The sequence below is a fragment of the Hyperolius riggenbachi genome, chromosome 2 (assembly GCF_040937935.1).
Source record: "Hyperolius riggenbachi isolate aHypRig1 chromosome 2, aHypRig1.pri, whole genome shotgun sequence".
In the NCBI taxonomy this organism is placed as follows: Eukaryota; Metazoa; Chordata; class Amphibia; order Anura; family Hyperoliidae; genus Hyperolius; species Hyperolius riggenbachi.
In genome coordinates this window covers 442,913,115-442,927,268 of record NC_090647.1, presented here as the reverse complement: position 1 = coordinate 442,927,268, position 14,154 = coordinate 442,913,115, and the positions used below count along the sequence as shown (strand labels likewise).

At 45.2% G+C, this 14,154-nt stretch overlaps 1 protein-coding gene across 4 annotated transcripts in view; it reads left to right on the top strand.

Moving 5' to 3' along the window:
- SMPX (small muscle protein X-linked) overlaps positions 1-14,154 on the top strand; it is a 115,177-nt gene that overhangs the window by 79,395 nt on the left and 21,628 nt on the right. For all 4 annotated transcript variants that reach the window (XM_068265651.1, XM_068265654.1, XM_068265652.1 and 1 more), the window contains exon 4: positions 5,672-5,826. In XM_068265651.1, the coding sequence (XP_068121752.1) occupies positions 5,672-5,812 (141 nt within the window). In that variant the 3' untranslated portion in view covers positions 5,813-5,826. The remainder of the gene's footprint in view (positions 1-5,671; positions 5,827-14,154) is intronic.

Genomic DNA, 14,154 nt, shown 5'->3' with positions numbered 1-14,154 from the left:
AGTTCTACCCTGGAGGAGCACAAACTCTCAGATGAAATAAAACTCTGTCAAATATATCTTTAAGGCTGTCAGCTGTATCTCCAGCTGGGGATGCTCTGTAACTTAAACACTTGACACATGTCTGGAAAGAAGGTGATAGTTTGTTTACTTAGTAAGATCATAAAGGGAAATTTTTGAGAGGTGTTATTTATTCTGTTCATTTTCATGGTGCCAGCAAACTTGGTGGCATTCTACAGGGTAAGTGCATCATTCTTCCTTGTAGTTGTGTGTTCCTACCATAGTTAAAGGATACCAGAGCCAAAAAAGGCTCTGGTAAAAAGTGAATGTGCAGTGGGTAGGGGGGCATAATGAAATACTTACAGCACCTCTCGTTCCCCTCTACGCCTCTCGGAAAGGACAGGAGAACGCGCACTCCCCCCTCATCTCCAATCAGCGTGCACGCCAGGATGCCGGAAAGAGTGTGCATCTGTCCTATGACATCACTGTGCGGCTACAGGGGAGCAGAACAGACATACTACACATGCGCGGCACAGGATGTCCAGGTTTGGAGTTGCCTCCAAATTGCCGAAGAGAACGGGATTGAGCAGAGCAGAACGCGATTGACAGAGGAACAGGAGGCGTGGTAAGTATTTGATTATGGCCCGCTACCCACTTCACTTTCACTTTTTACCTCTTTTAAAGGACATCTATTGATTAAAGCAACTTTTTTTAAAAAAAAAGCTGTATGTTAGGGCACACATTACTACAAGTACTAGAGCAGATTCTTTCCTCGCACAGCTCTGCCTCTCTGCTGTAAAATCATCCCGACACCTCCAGATAGAAAAGGTGTTGGGCTGGGCAGGTCTGGACTATGATCCTGCTCAGGAGGGCTGCTATCAACTCCTCAGTGTATAATCTCATAATCACCTAGCTGAAAGAATCTTATTCAGATGGTGATAAGGGGGTTAAGTTTACAGAAATATGTGTTTATTGTCTTCACTTATCTGACTTTTCAGAAAAGCAATATCAGTATATCTTTATCAAGCTTTCAATCCCTCCCAGCATGGACAGCATTGAGCATCCAGAGCTTTGTTACATGCAGAAGTATAACACACAAGCAGCCAGTCAGGAGTGGTTTATACATATCTCCCTGACTGCTAGTTATATTACAGCTTTACAGCACATTTAGTTACCTGTTACCTCCTCTCCTCAGCTTTCCTCCTCAGTCTCTCCTGCATGCTGTGAGGAGAACACAGTGAAGTATTTGTGAACCGAGTTAAGAGTGAAGGATGATTTTGAAGCAGACAGACAGAGCTGTGGGAATAAATAAAGTGGCCCGAGCACTAGTGGTATTGTGAACCCTAATACAATGTGTTTAAAAAATAAACGTTTTTATCGATAGTTGTCCTTTAAAGAGGTGTGGTATTTTAGTTGTGAGGAAGAGCTGGGAAAACGGGAAGAGACCCTAAACCTATGTTCACAGTGGTGCGGCATAGTGGCGATAACGTTGATAATCTGCAGGTTCAGGGTGGACCAAAGGAGTACATATGAAATTGGCACAGGTAGACTTGGGCGCATGACACAGCCGGTATATGGCTGATCCTGCTGCTGCACAAGTGCCGGCCGTATTAATTACTATTCCCCCTCCAGGCCGCCATGGATAGTGGGGGAATGATATAATTTGGCTTCCAGCGATTGCTGGAGGCCGAATTATTGTGTTTTTTAAGCAATTTCAGCTCCGTCTTCTGACAGCACCGACGTTACTCACTGAGCGCCACTATAGACTGATTCCCATTACAGTCTATGGCGGCGCCCAAATGTAGCAGCGCCAAAAAGCACTGCTCCGAACCAAACAACATGAACAAATTGCATGGCAAGCATCAATCATTTCTTGATCTTCTATTTTTTAACTTCTAACTTTGCAATGTATTGATTTATTTTTTCCCTACTACAGCAAAGTCCCCTGTATCCAGCACAGGTGGGGATTACCTGATGCCAGGTGCTTGAGCAGCCAGCCGAAAAAGCGCAACCCCCCCCCCCTCCATGCAGCAGAAAATACTTACCAAAGCCTCCAGGCCCAATCTTCAACCTTCCTGTAGCTCCAAGTGGCCTTCTGGCATCCTCTGTGTATGACTCCCAGTGTGTCACTTAACCCATTGGGTGACATCAGGAACACTGGACACCGGAAAGCTGAAAAGAGCTGCAGAATGGGTAGAAGATGGCGCATGGAGGCTCAGTAAGTATTTTCTACCCTACAATGCCCTGCAAACCTTCCACAGCACTTTCCCCGTTATCACCCTCAGACATGCCGGTTAGTTGAGACTTCCAGTTGCCTGAGTTCCGGATAACGGCGACTTTGCTGTACTATCTTTTGGTAAAGTCCCTCTCTAGAAAAGCAAACAAAGCATAGGTCTACTTTAAATGTTATCATGCATGTAAGAAATGGTATGCTACCAGTTTTTTATTACCGATTAGCAATGATAAGCAAGATGAAAGTTAAGCAAAACCCAACAGCATCAATGCGCAGCTACCACTGATCTTGGGAACTGTATGACACAGTTTGCTTACTCCCGGACTACTCAAGTAATGACAGCAGAGACACCAATACTATGCTGTGCTGACAGCAGACCAGAGCATAGTAAAATATACATAGGAGACAGAAAATAGCAAGCTAAATAATGCATAAAGTATTTGTGTAATGAAGTGCTGCTCGATAAACGCTCAGTCGATAGAAGCGGCTGGCAAGAAATGATTCATTTTTAATAGCACTTGAACTTGCATTTTAAACAAGTTCACCCCATGCTCTCTTTGCTTTAGAAGATGTACTGAAGTCTTAAGAATAGCAACTTCCACACCGATAGAAAAAGCTTTTATTATGATAGATTCAGATATGAAGCTCAAGGGACTGTGTGTTTATACTTTGGCATTTTGAAATGTATGCCTTCCGTGGGTGTTTTATGGAAGATTATGATACATTTAAAATACTCCTTTTAGTGTATTTCTTAGGTGAAAATGGGAAGGCTTGTTGTTTATGTGTTACACACTATGGCCTCAATTCACGGAGTTTTATCAAACACTTTATCAAACGTTTGATAAACGTTTGATAAATTACCTCATGGGTAAAATCTAATTTTGAATTCACTAAGGTGTTATATATTTATCGAATGTTTTACCAATAAAACGTTCAACAAATATATAACACCTTAGTGAGATTTTACCCATGAGGTAAATTATCAAACGTTTGATAAAGTGTTTGATAAACGTTTGATAATGCTCCGTGAATTGAGGCCACAGGGCTCGATTCACAAAGCGGTGCTAACCCAGTTAGAGACTTTAGGCATGATAACCATTGCACCACGCTGGTGAAAAGACAGTTTAGGTGTGATAAGTTTAGGCATGATAAGTTTAGGTGTGATAAGTTTAGGCATGATAAATTTAGATAAGTTTAGATCGCTTGCAAAGCCCCGCACGCAAAGTAGCGCCACTAAACTTTATACGAAGTGCACCAGACTTTGCTAGCGTAAAACTTTTGATCAGCTGTGCACTGCGGTGCTAACCCAGTTGGCACTTAAACTTATCATGCCTAAACTTATCACACCTAAACTTATCATTCCTAAACTTATCACACCTAAACTTATCACACCTAAACTTATCATGCCTAAACTGAGTTTAGGCATGATAAAGGGCTTTTCACCGGTGTGCTAACTGTTAGCACCGCTTTGTGAATCAGGCCCACAGAGTTTGTAGAGCCTGGGGCAAGTGAGACTGGAGGAAGCAACCAGTCCGGTTTCAGTTATAAAATGATGCTTGATCCTAAATGCTCGGTTTGGGTAGTACATTTGTTAAAGTACCCCTGGATTGGGGAAAACAATGACTGATTGAAGCCCATAGTGGGGTGGATTACCTCCTCCTGGGTGTATAGATGTTGGTGTTGTCTTCAGGGACAATGTACCTGGTCCTCTTACTCCCAAGGGTTCTCGAAGTACCTCTGAGTGGCGCATATCAATTCTGAACTGTGCATGTGATCGTTTCGAAGTGCATATACACAGTGAAAAAAGTGCTGGTGGACTAGCGCTTATTTTAGCTGCACCTGTGCAGTTCTGAATCAGACGGTGCTGTTTGGGGCAAGTTCCGGGAAAGTATTCAACTGAAGGATCCGGTCTAATCCTTAGAGCACCGATTATGGGAGAGATCCCGAGGACAACGAGCAACAATTCAGGACTACTTTAAAGCCTTCTTATAGAGTAAAGGGGGCAATTTTTGTTCTCCATTTCTTAGATCCTATACTTGCCTTAGGCGTTGGAAGCCATATGGCTCAGAGGCTCCTTGGAACCTCTTATAGTGAACTGTTCTGGGTCCCTCTTCATCTTCTGGTCAGCTCCTGGTCATAGATGAGTGCATCAAGACAGGGTATGCTCGAGTTAGGTCTGCGCATGCCCAATAGAATGAAGACGCTTGTGCACTGCTTTTTCCCTCTGTGCATGAGTGTATCATTCTACTGGACATGCCTGAACCTTACTTGTATTTGCCCTCTCCAGATGCACTCGTGCATGGCCAGTAGCACTGCCAGAAGAAAGCAATTCAAAAGCATCCAGAGGCTTCCCACTACTGAGGTAAATAACTTTTTTTTTTTTGCTCACTTAAGGTACCCTTTAAAGGACAACTGTATCAAGAAGTATATGGTGGCAGCCATATTTATTTCCTTTTAAACAATACCAGTTGCCTGGTAGCCCTGCTGATCTATGTGGCTGCAGTAGTGGCTGAATAACACCAGAAACAAGCATGCAGCTAATCCTGACAGATCTGACAATAATGTCAGAAACACCTGATATGCTGCATGCTTGTTCAGGGTCTATGGCTAAAAGTATTAGAGGCAAATGATCAGCAGGATAGTCAGGTAACTGGTATTGCATAAGCTCCTCAGCGTTATGCACTCAGAAGGTTTTGCAGCCTCAGAGTCCATCTCCCCTGATCCAGCCAGCTATACATTACCCAGCCTGGTTCCAGCGCTCGGCGCGGCCTTCCCGCACAGCTCCGGTCTTCACTATGGCGAGGACCGTACATGACGTCATGACGTCACCGACGTCATGCTTAGTCATGATCCTCCCCATAGAGAAGACCAGAGCTGTGTGGAGAGGCTGCGCCGATCGCTGGAACCAGACTGGGTAATGTATAAGTGGCTGGATCGGGGGCGACCGGCCACCTATACTAGCTAGGCTACTGCTAGCTAAACCTTTTGCATGCATGCAATATATTACATTTATACTGGCGGACTCCTGAGGCTAGCGAGTGGCATGCCCGACACAGTGTCGGGCATACCGCTCAGGAGGTTAAAAGGAAATAAACATGGCAGCCTCCACATACCTCTCCCTACAGTTGCCCTTTAATAACTCCTGCTTTTTTATTGTTATGCAATTCAGGCCTTACTTTTTTTGCGATTAGAAAACCCTAACATGTTAAAATCACTTTCCATCCCTTTAGTAAGTGTCATCTTATGCACCTGCCTGGTTAGCCTATACCCAAAAATAGCCCTGATAGAGGTTGGGAGAGTGTTTCTTGGAAGATACAGACTACTAGTGTCCAGTTAATAATTATGGGGAAAAATTGAAGACTATGTTACATAAAATGTTTTGGACATGCTACTATTTCATGATAACGTTCTCAGCTGTATTATTCATTTTACATTATGTAGAGTGATGCACAAGACTTGCCACAAGAAGAGAAAAAACAATTGCCTGGCGCAGTGAAACTTCCTGGACCTGCAGTCAATCTATCAGAAATCCAGAATGCTAGAAGTGAACTTAAATTTGTACCCAGGGCAGAGGAGCAGTAGCACTGATTTCAAAGGTGAGCTAAATAGCATGCTCTTGTCAATTATAGGAGTTCATGGATGACATGACTGATCTGTAAGTCTCTGAATGGTTGGCTGCAATTGTGTGCAATCACTTCTGCTTTCTGTTCCAGATTATTGTGTATGCCTTCACCTACCTATTCCTTGCCTGTCCACCCAGCCATTGTGTCCATCTCCCATGTCAACTCTTCTGACCCTCACTTACCTACTTCTCACCTATCTTTCTAGCTACAGTATCCACCCTCTGCTCACCTCTCCAGACCCCCATCTACTCAATCCTAACTTGTCTTTCCAGCCATCGTATAGAGCCCTGTCTCACCTTTCCAGACCTCCACCCCCTCACTCCCTGCCTATACACTCAGTCACTTTGTTAACTGACCAATTCACCTCTCCTAACCTTCATCCACGTAGCCACAATGTCCATCCCCATGGCACCTCTACTTGCCCTTATCTATCTACTCCTCATCTATTCATAAAGTCACTGCATTCACCACCATGTCACCAGTCATAACCGTCAGCTACCCACTCCTCGTTTTTTCATGCAGCCACTGTCTCCACCCCCATACGACCTCTCCTAACTCCCCTCCCCCCACCCCCCCCCCCCCCCCCCCCCCCCCCACACACACACACACACACACACACACACACACACACACACACACACACACACACACACACACACACACTCTCCTCTTCTATCTATTCATCCACAGTGTGAACACCTGTGTCAACTCTCCTAACCTTCACCTTCCCACTCCTCATCTACCTATGTAGCCACTGTGTCTACCTCTATGTCACCTTTCCTAGCCCTCACCTTTCCATTTCTCATCTATTCGCGCAACCACTGTCTCCACCCCCATGTCACCTCTCCAAACTCTAACCTACCCACTCCTCATCTTTTCATGCAACCACTGTCTCCACCCCCATATCACCTCTCCAAACTTTCTCACCTACCCATTTCTCATTTAACTATACAGCGACTGTGTCCACCATCATGTCACCTCTTCAAACCCTCACCTACCCACTCCTCCTCTATCCATACAGCTGCTGTGTCCACCATCATGTCACCGCTTCAAACCCTCACTTACCCACTCCTCATCTATCCATGCAGCTGCTGTGTCCACACCTCATGTCACCTCTCCAAACCCTCACCTACCCACTCCTCCTCTATCCATACAGATGCTGTGTCCACCATCATGTCACTGCTTCAAACCCTCACTTACCCACTCCTCATCTATCCATGCAGCTGCTGTGTCCACACCTCATGTCACCTCTCCAAACCCTCACCTACCCACTCCTCATCTATCCATACAGCTGCTGTGTCCACCATCATGTCATCTCTCCAAACCCTCACCTACCCACTCCTCATCTATCCATGCAGCTGCTGTGTCCACACCTTATGTCACGCTTCAAACCCTCACTTACTCACTCCTCATCTATCCATGCAGCTGCTGTGTCCACACCTCATGTCACCTCTCCAAACCCTCACCTACCCACTCCTCATCTATCCATACAGCTGCTGTGTCCACACCCATGTCACCACTTCAAACCCTCACTTACCCACTCCTCATCTATCCATACAGCTGCTGTGTCCACATCCATGTCACCTCTCCAAACCCTCACCTACCCACTCCTCATCTATCCATACAGCTGCTGTCTCCACCATCATGTCACCTCTCCAAACCCTCACCTACCCACTCCTCATCTATCCATACAGCTGCTGTGTCCACACCCATGTCACCGCTTCAAACCCTCACTTACCCACTCCTCATCTATCCATACAGCTGCTGTGTCCATCATTATGTCACCTCTCCAAACCCTCACCTACCCACTCCTCATCTATCCATACAGCTGCTGTGTCCACATCCATGTCACCTCTCCAAACCCTCACCTACCCACTCCTCATCTATCCATACAGCTGCTGTCTCCACCATCATGTCACCTCTCCAAACCCTCACCTACCCACTCCTCATCTATCCATACAGCTGCTGTGTCCATCATCATGTCACCTCTCCAAACCCTCACCTACCCACTCCTCATCTATCCATACAGCTGCTGTCTCCACCATCATGTCACCTCTCCAAACCCTCACCTACCCACTCCTCATCTATCCATACAGCTGCTGTGTCCATCATCATGTCATCTCTCCAAACCCTCACTTACCCACTCCTCATCTATGCATACAGCTGCTGTCTCCACCATCATGTCACCTCTCCAAACCCTCACCTACCCACTCCTCATCTATCCATACAGCTGCTGTGTCCACACCCATGTCACCGCTTCAAACCCTCACTTACCCACTCCTCATCTATCCATACAGCTGCTGTGTCCACATCCATGTCACCTCTCCAAACCCTCACCTACCCACTCCTCATCTATCCATACAGCCACTGTGTCCACCATCATGTGACCTCTCCAAACCCTCACCTACCCACTCCTCATCTATCCATACAGCCACTGTGTCCACCATCATGTGACCTCTCCAAACCCTCACCTACCCACTCCTCATCTATCCATGCAGCTGCTGTCTCCACCCGCATATCACCTTTCCAAACCCTCACCTACCCACTCCTCATCTATCCATACAGCTGCTGTGTCCACCATCATGTCACCTCTCCAAACCCTCACTTACCCACTCCTCATCTATCCATACAGCTGCTGTGTCCACCATCATGTCACCTCTCCAAACCCTCACTTACCCACTCCTCATCTATCCATGCAGCTGCTGTGTCCACACCCATGTCCCTGCTTCAAACCCTCACTTACCCACTCCTCATCTATCCATACAGCTGCTGTGTCCACCATCATGTCACCTCTCCAAACCCTCACCTACCCACTCCTCATCTATCCATGCAGCTGCTGTGTCCACCAGCATATCACCTCTCCAAACCCTCACCTACCCACTCCTCATCTATCCATACAGCTGCTGTGTCCACCATCATGTCACCTCTCCAAACCCTCACGTACCCACTCCTCCTCTATCCATACAGCTGCTGTGTCCACTACCATGTCACCTCTCTAAACCTGCCCTCCCCCCCCCCCCACACACACACTCTCTCTATGCATCCACAGTGTCCACACCCATGTCCCATCTCCTAACCTTCACCTTCCTCATCTATCTATGTAGCTACTGTGTCTAGCTTTATGTCACCTTTCTTAACCCTCGCCTTCCCATTTCTCATCTATCCATGCAGCTGCAGCGTCTACTCACATTAAACCTTTACTAAGCTTCACCTTCCACCTCCTTGCCTATGTTTGTATTATTATTAGGAAAAAATACAAATACAGGCAAAGGGTTGTAAAAAAAGATGTATTGTGTTAAGAAACTGGATTTTGTTTACACCTGGTTTGTTGCAGGATGTGAGCAATTTTGACACAAGCAGGTGACACTATGAATATAGTTGGATAGAGCTGAAATGATAGCCTTCCTGGTGGCATGCACAGAGATGTCAAATGGCCTGTAAAGTCACTTAGTAATTCCTTTTGATCAAACAGAAGTATGACAGCACTCACAGCGATCGAGAACAGGTGCTTCTCTGCGCTGGAGCTGGTATGTGGCACATGAGTCAGATAATGGCAGCTACAATTAGATTGTTATTTAGCTCACTAACAAATTCCCTTATTTGCATGGATAAAAGTAGAAACGGAACGGCGTTAGCTTAATTCTAACTTCAGTAAGCACTATATGCTTACCAAGGTCAAAGCTGATGCATTAAACAAATGGCAGGTTAGGTTTAGAAAAAAAAATACTTGCTTATTCAGGTATACCCATTATGCCTGAATATCTAAGGCATCTCCAGGCATCCTCAGTGGGGCCATTATTATTATTATGACATTATTATTATTATAATAATGTAGTATTTATATAGCACAGACAACTTCCGCAGCACGTCTACAGAGTAGACTAACAATATCTTCTTATCCCTATCATAGACATATGCCCATTGCAGTCTACAGTCAACTTAGGGGGCAGCCAATTAACTTATATAACTTTCCAATGATATATAAACCACCACCCTACGCCTATTAGTTTTCGCTATTTTCGCGATTGAAATTGCCGCGACCGCGACTTTGATCGTGAAAATAGAGAAAACTAAAAGGCGTAGGGCGACGATTTAGGTGTCACCAGAAAGAGGAGAAAGAGAGCTTTAAAATGATATCCATCTTTCCATAGTTACATTGTATTACACAGGGCGACTTTTTCTGCTGAATGGAGCTGCTGACTTTGAGAAAAAAATACATATATCCAGGCACATCACCTCTAGTTAGGACATTAAATAAATTATTAGGGAAAGGGAGGTGCTGAAGGGGGTGTGGCTAGAAACAGCAAAAATCAATTAACCCTTCGCACTCTCACATGCAAATGTTCAAACAAATGCATTCACAGATTCACTCATCCAGGCACAACGGTTATCCCTACAGCTAAATTAAAAGCCAGGGTTTTAGTTCACAGAAGAATGCATTCTTATGCTTAGTCACCTATACTGCGTAGAAGTACCCAGGTTAACATAGGTGTCCTAACTCTGGCCCTGTAACATGCATAGTGCAGACATGCAAACACATTCATTGCATCAAACCTATCAATGGATTAGGAGCACACATCCTAACTTCCTCTCCTGGGAAAGACAACTAAAAGTTGGCTGCATGAAAGCCCACTAGAGGGCGCTCCTGTTGCGTACTTCTGATCGCCTCCGGCGATCAGAAGTAACAAGAAAGGCCAAGATGAGCAGCCTTTCTTGTTTCGCTTTCCTCGAGCAGAGTGACGTCATGGGCGTCAGCTGACGTCCTGATGTCAGCCGCCTCCGATCCAGCCCTTAGCGCTGGCCGGAACTGTTTGGTCCGGCTGCGCTGGGCTCGGGCGGCTGGGGGGACCCTCTTTCGCCGCTGCACGCGGCGGCGATCAGGTAGCGCACGTGGCTGGAAAAGTGCCGGCTGCGTGTGCACCTTTTTATTTGATAAAAATCGGCCCAGCAGGGCCTGAGTGGCAGCCTCCGGCGGTAATGGACGAGCTGAGCTCGTCCATACCGCCAGGCTGGTTAAATAAGCTCCTGGACCTCAAGGGAGTTGCTAGGATCCTAAAGCTGGCCACTAACAGTCCAATTTCTAGTGAAAAATCGTTCGAGCGATCAGAAATTCTGATCGTATTGGTTGTAAATAATCTCAGTTGATGGGCACAATCGATAATGAACGATTATAAAAACAATCGTCCGATTGAATTTTCGTCGAATCAAAATTTGGATTTTCTTGTTGGTCGTGATAGAAAGGAACCAATGATTGGTTAGTTGATGGTGTAGTGAGCGATTTTTCGTCCGATCAGAATTTCTAATCGCTCGAACGATTTTTCGTTGGACCGTTAGTGGCCACCTTAAGAGATCCGGGGGCAATTTTAGGCACTCCAGACAAAAATGGGTGTGGCCATGCACCTGAATGTGGGTGTTGTCATGGGTGGAGCCAAATTTACATGAACTTAACAGTGGTCTGAGTAGGCCTGCCCAGCAAAATGTTGGATGAAGCCCCCCCTCTCTATAAATACAAAAATAAACTAAAAATGCAGCATATCTTTTAAATAGCAGTGTCCCTTAAACATAACTAGGCAGAGTTACCTGGCTTCTGTGCTGGCTGGCTTGGCTTTCTGCTGGGTGGGCTGGCCTGCCGGCAGGTTATCTGGCAGTTCTCCCATAGCATTCCCAGACTTTCTAGTAGACCCCCTTCCATGCTTCCACGGACCTCCCATTGAGGCATCACAACTCTCAGCATGTCCCCATAGAAGAACCACAGCTCCCACATGCCCTCATAAAGGCATCACATCACCTAGAATGGCAACACAGCACCCAATATGCCCACATACAAGCACCACAGCACCCAGCATCCCCCCCCCACCCATTTGCTGTGTGCTGTGGTGCCATGCTGGGTGCTATGGTGTCATGCTGGGTGCTGTGGTGCCTCTTTGGGGCATGCTGGGCACCATGTGGTGCCATGATGGGTGCCTCTACTTTGTCTGGGGGACATCCGGGGCACCCCAGAATAGATCAGGGGTACATGGCACGTGATCTTTGGGGCTAGCAACGCCAATGCTGGACCTGCTTACTAATGGGGGCATTGCAATTTTACATTATGTTATACCAAGTTTTTCCAAAAATAAACAGTTGGTTACTGTTCTACTGAGTTCCCCCCTGAGTTATCATGAAGAATTGTTTTCTGTTATTAAAGCGGATCCGAGATGAAAAACTAACTATAACAAGTAACTTGTCTATATATGTTACCTAAAGTTTAGATAGTTTACACAGTAAATCTAGCTGCAAACAGCTTTAATAGAATATGATTGATTATTCCTATGATACAATGACAGCAGCCATGTTGTTTGTAAACATTACACAGAGGCAGGCTTATCTGTATCTTGAGCAAAAAAACCTAATCCCCCCTCTTCCTCCCTCCTCCCCTCTGCCTCTGAAATCTCTGGCTAGTAATACCTCCCCTTCCTCCTGCCCAGACTGAGCTCCCATAAGCCCTTGCTACTGTCTGAAAGTGCCTTGGCTCTCTGAAAACCTGTGGGCGTGGCTAGTTTAGTTTATAGGGAATAAGAGTATTAAAACAAAAACAAAAAAAGTATTTGGCTTGAGGAATGCCCTATAAACAATAGGAAAGGAACACAATTATGCAATGAGTAAAAGTTCATCTCGGATCCACTTTAATATATTACTGGTATATGTACTATGGTAAAATCCAAAACAAACCATTTTTTGCAGTTCTTCCTGCCCTCCAGTTGCATTTTTATAACATCACCTGACATGACCCAGGTGACTGTTATAAATATTAACTACTCAATAGCTAGCAATTTTTATTAAACCCCGTTCCAGCTTTGCTGGATTCTTTATGATGAAGCCAGGTCCATTGATTCAGCCAACTTTGTCTAAGGCCACATACACACATCAGACTATAGTCTTTGGAAAATGAAAGATCACAGACCAATCTTACCACCCTTCATGTAGTATGAGAGCCATACTCTACACAGTCTATTCTATGGAGCTGAACTCCACATCAGAAAAAAATCATTGCAAGATGCTGCACACACAGATGCTGTACAGACACAAAAGATCAGTATCTGCAAAAGATCTGTTCCTGCCAAAAATCCATTCCTGCTTATTGCAATGATAGTCTATGAGATCTGCAGATCATCATACACACATGATTTAACTGACATTCATCTGCAGATCTGCAGATCTGAAAATCCATCCTGGTGGATCTGATCTGCAGATGAATGTCAGTTAAATCATGTGTGTATGATGATCTGCAGATCTCATAGACTATCATTGCAATTTGCAGGAATGGATTTTTGGCAGGAACAGATCTTTTGCAGATACTGATCTTTTGTGTCTGTACAGCATCTGTGTGTGCAGCATCTTGCAATGATTTTTTTCTGATGTGGAGTTCAGCTCCATAGAAAAGACTGTGTAGAGTATGGCTCTTATACTACAGGAAGGGTGGTAAGATTGGTCTGTGATCTTTCATTTTCCAAAGACTATGGTCTGATGTCTGTATGTGGCCTAACATTCATCTGTAGATCAAGCAATCATCCGCAGATCTGAAAATCCATCCTGGTGGATCTGATCTGCAGATGAATGTCAGTTAAATCATGTGTGTATGATGATCTGCAGATCTCATAGACTATCATTGCAATTTGCAGGAATGGATTTTTGGCAGGAACAGATCTTTTGCAGCTACAGATCTTTTGAGTGTGTGCAGCATGTTTGTGTGCAGAATCTTGCAAAGATTTTTTTCTGATGTGGAGTTCAGCTCCATAGAAAAGACTGTGTAGAGTATGGCTCTCATACTACATGAAGGGTGGTAAGATTGGTCTGTGATCTTTCATTTTCCAAAGACTATAGTCTGATGTGTGTATGAGCCTTTAGTGATCCTTTGTGTGACTTGTTTCTTCTCTATAGGTGGCCATACATTACTCGATGGTCACCAGATAAACCATCAGATATACATAGCTCTCTGATAGAATGTGATCAGAGAGGGATCTATTACCTCCATACAAACTGCACACAGATTTTCAACAGATTTCAGTATATCCATACTAGTGCCACCTACTCTGACAGCTGGGCCCCCATGTATCCCCCCAATGTAATTTGTACCCCCCCCCCCCCCCCAATAATTTAATATGCACAACCGGACTCTTCCAGTTTCCAGAATCTTCTCCCTGTCACTGCAAGGGGCCCTTGTACCCCGTGACCTGGTGGCATGTGCGTGACCTTGTACATCTTGTCAGGTCATGTGGTACAGTCACATGATGGTGATGTAGAGAAGACTTAGGCACCTGG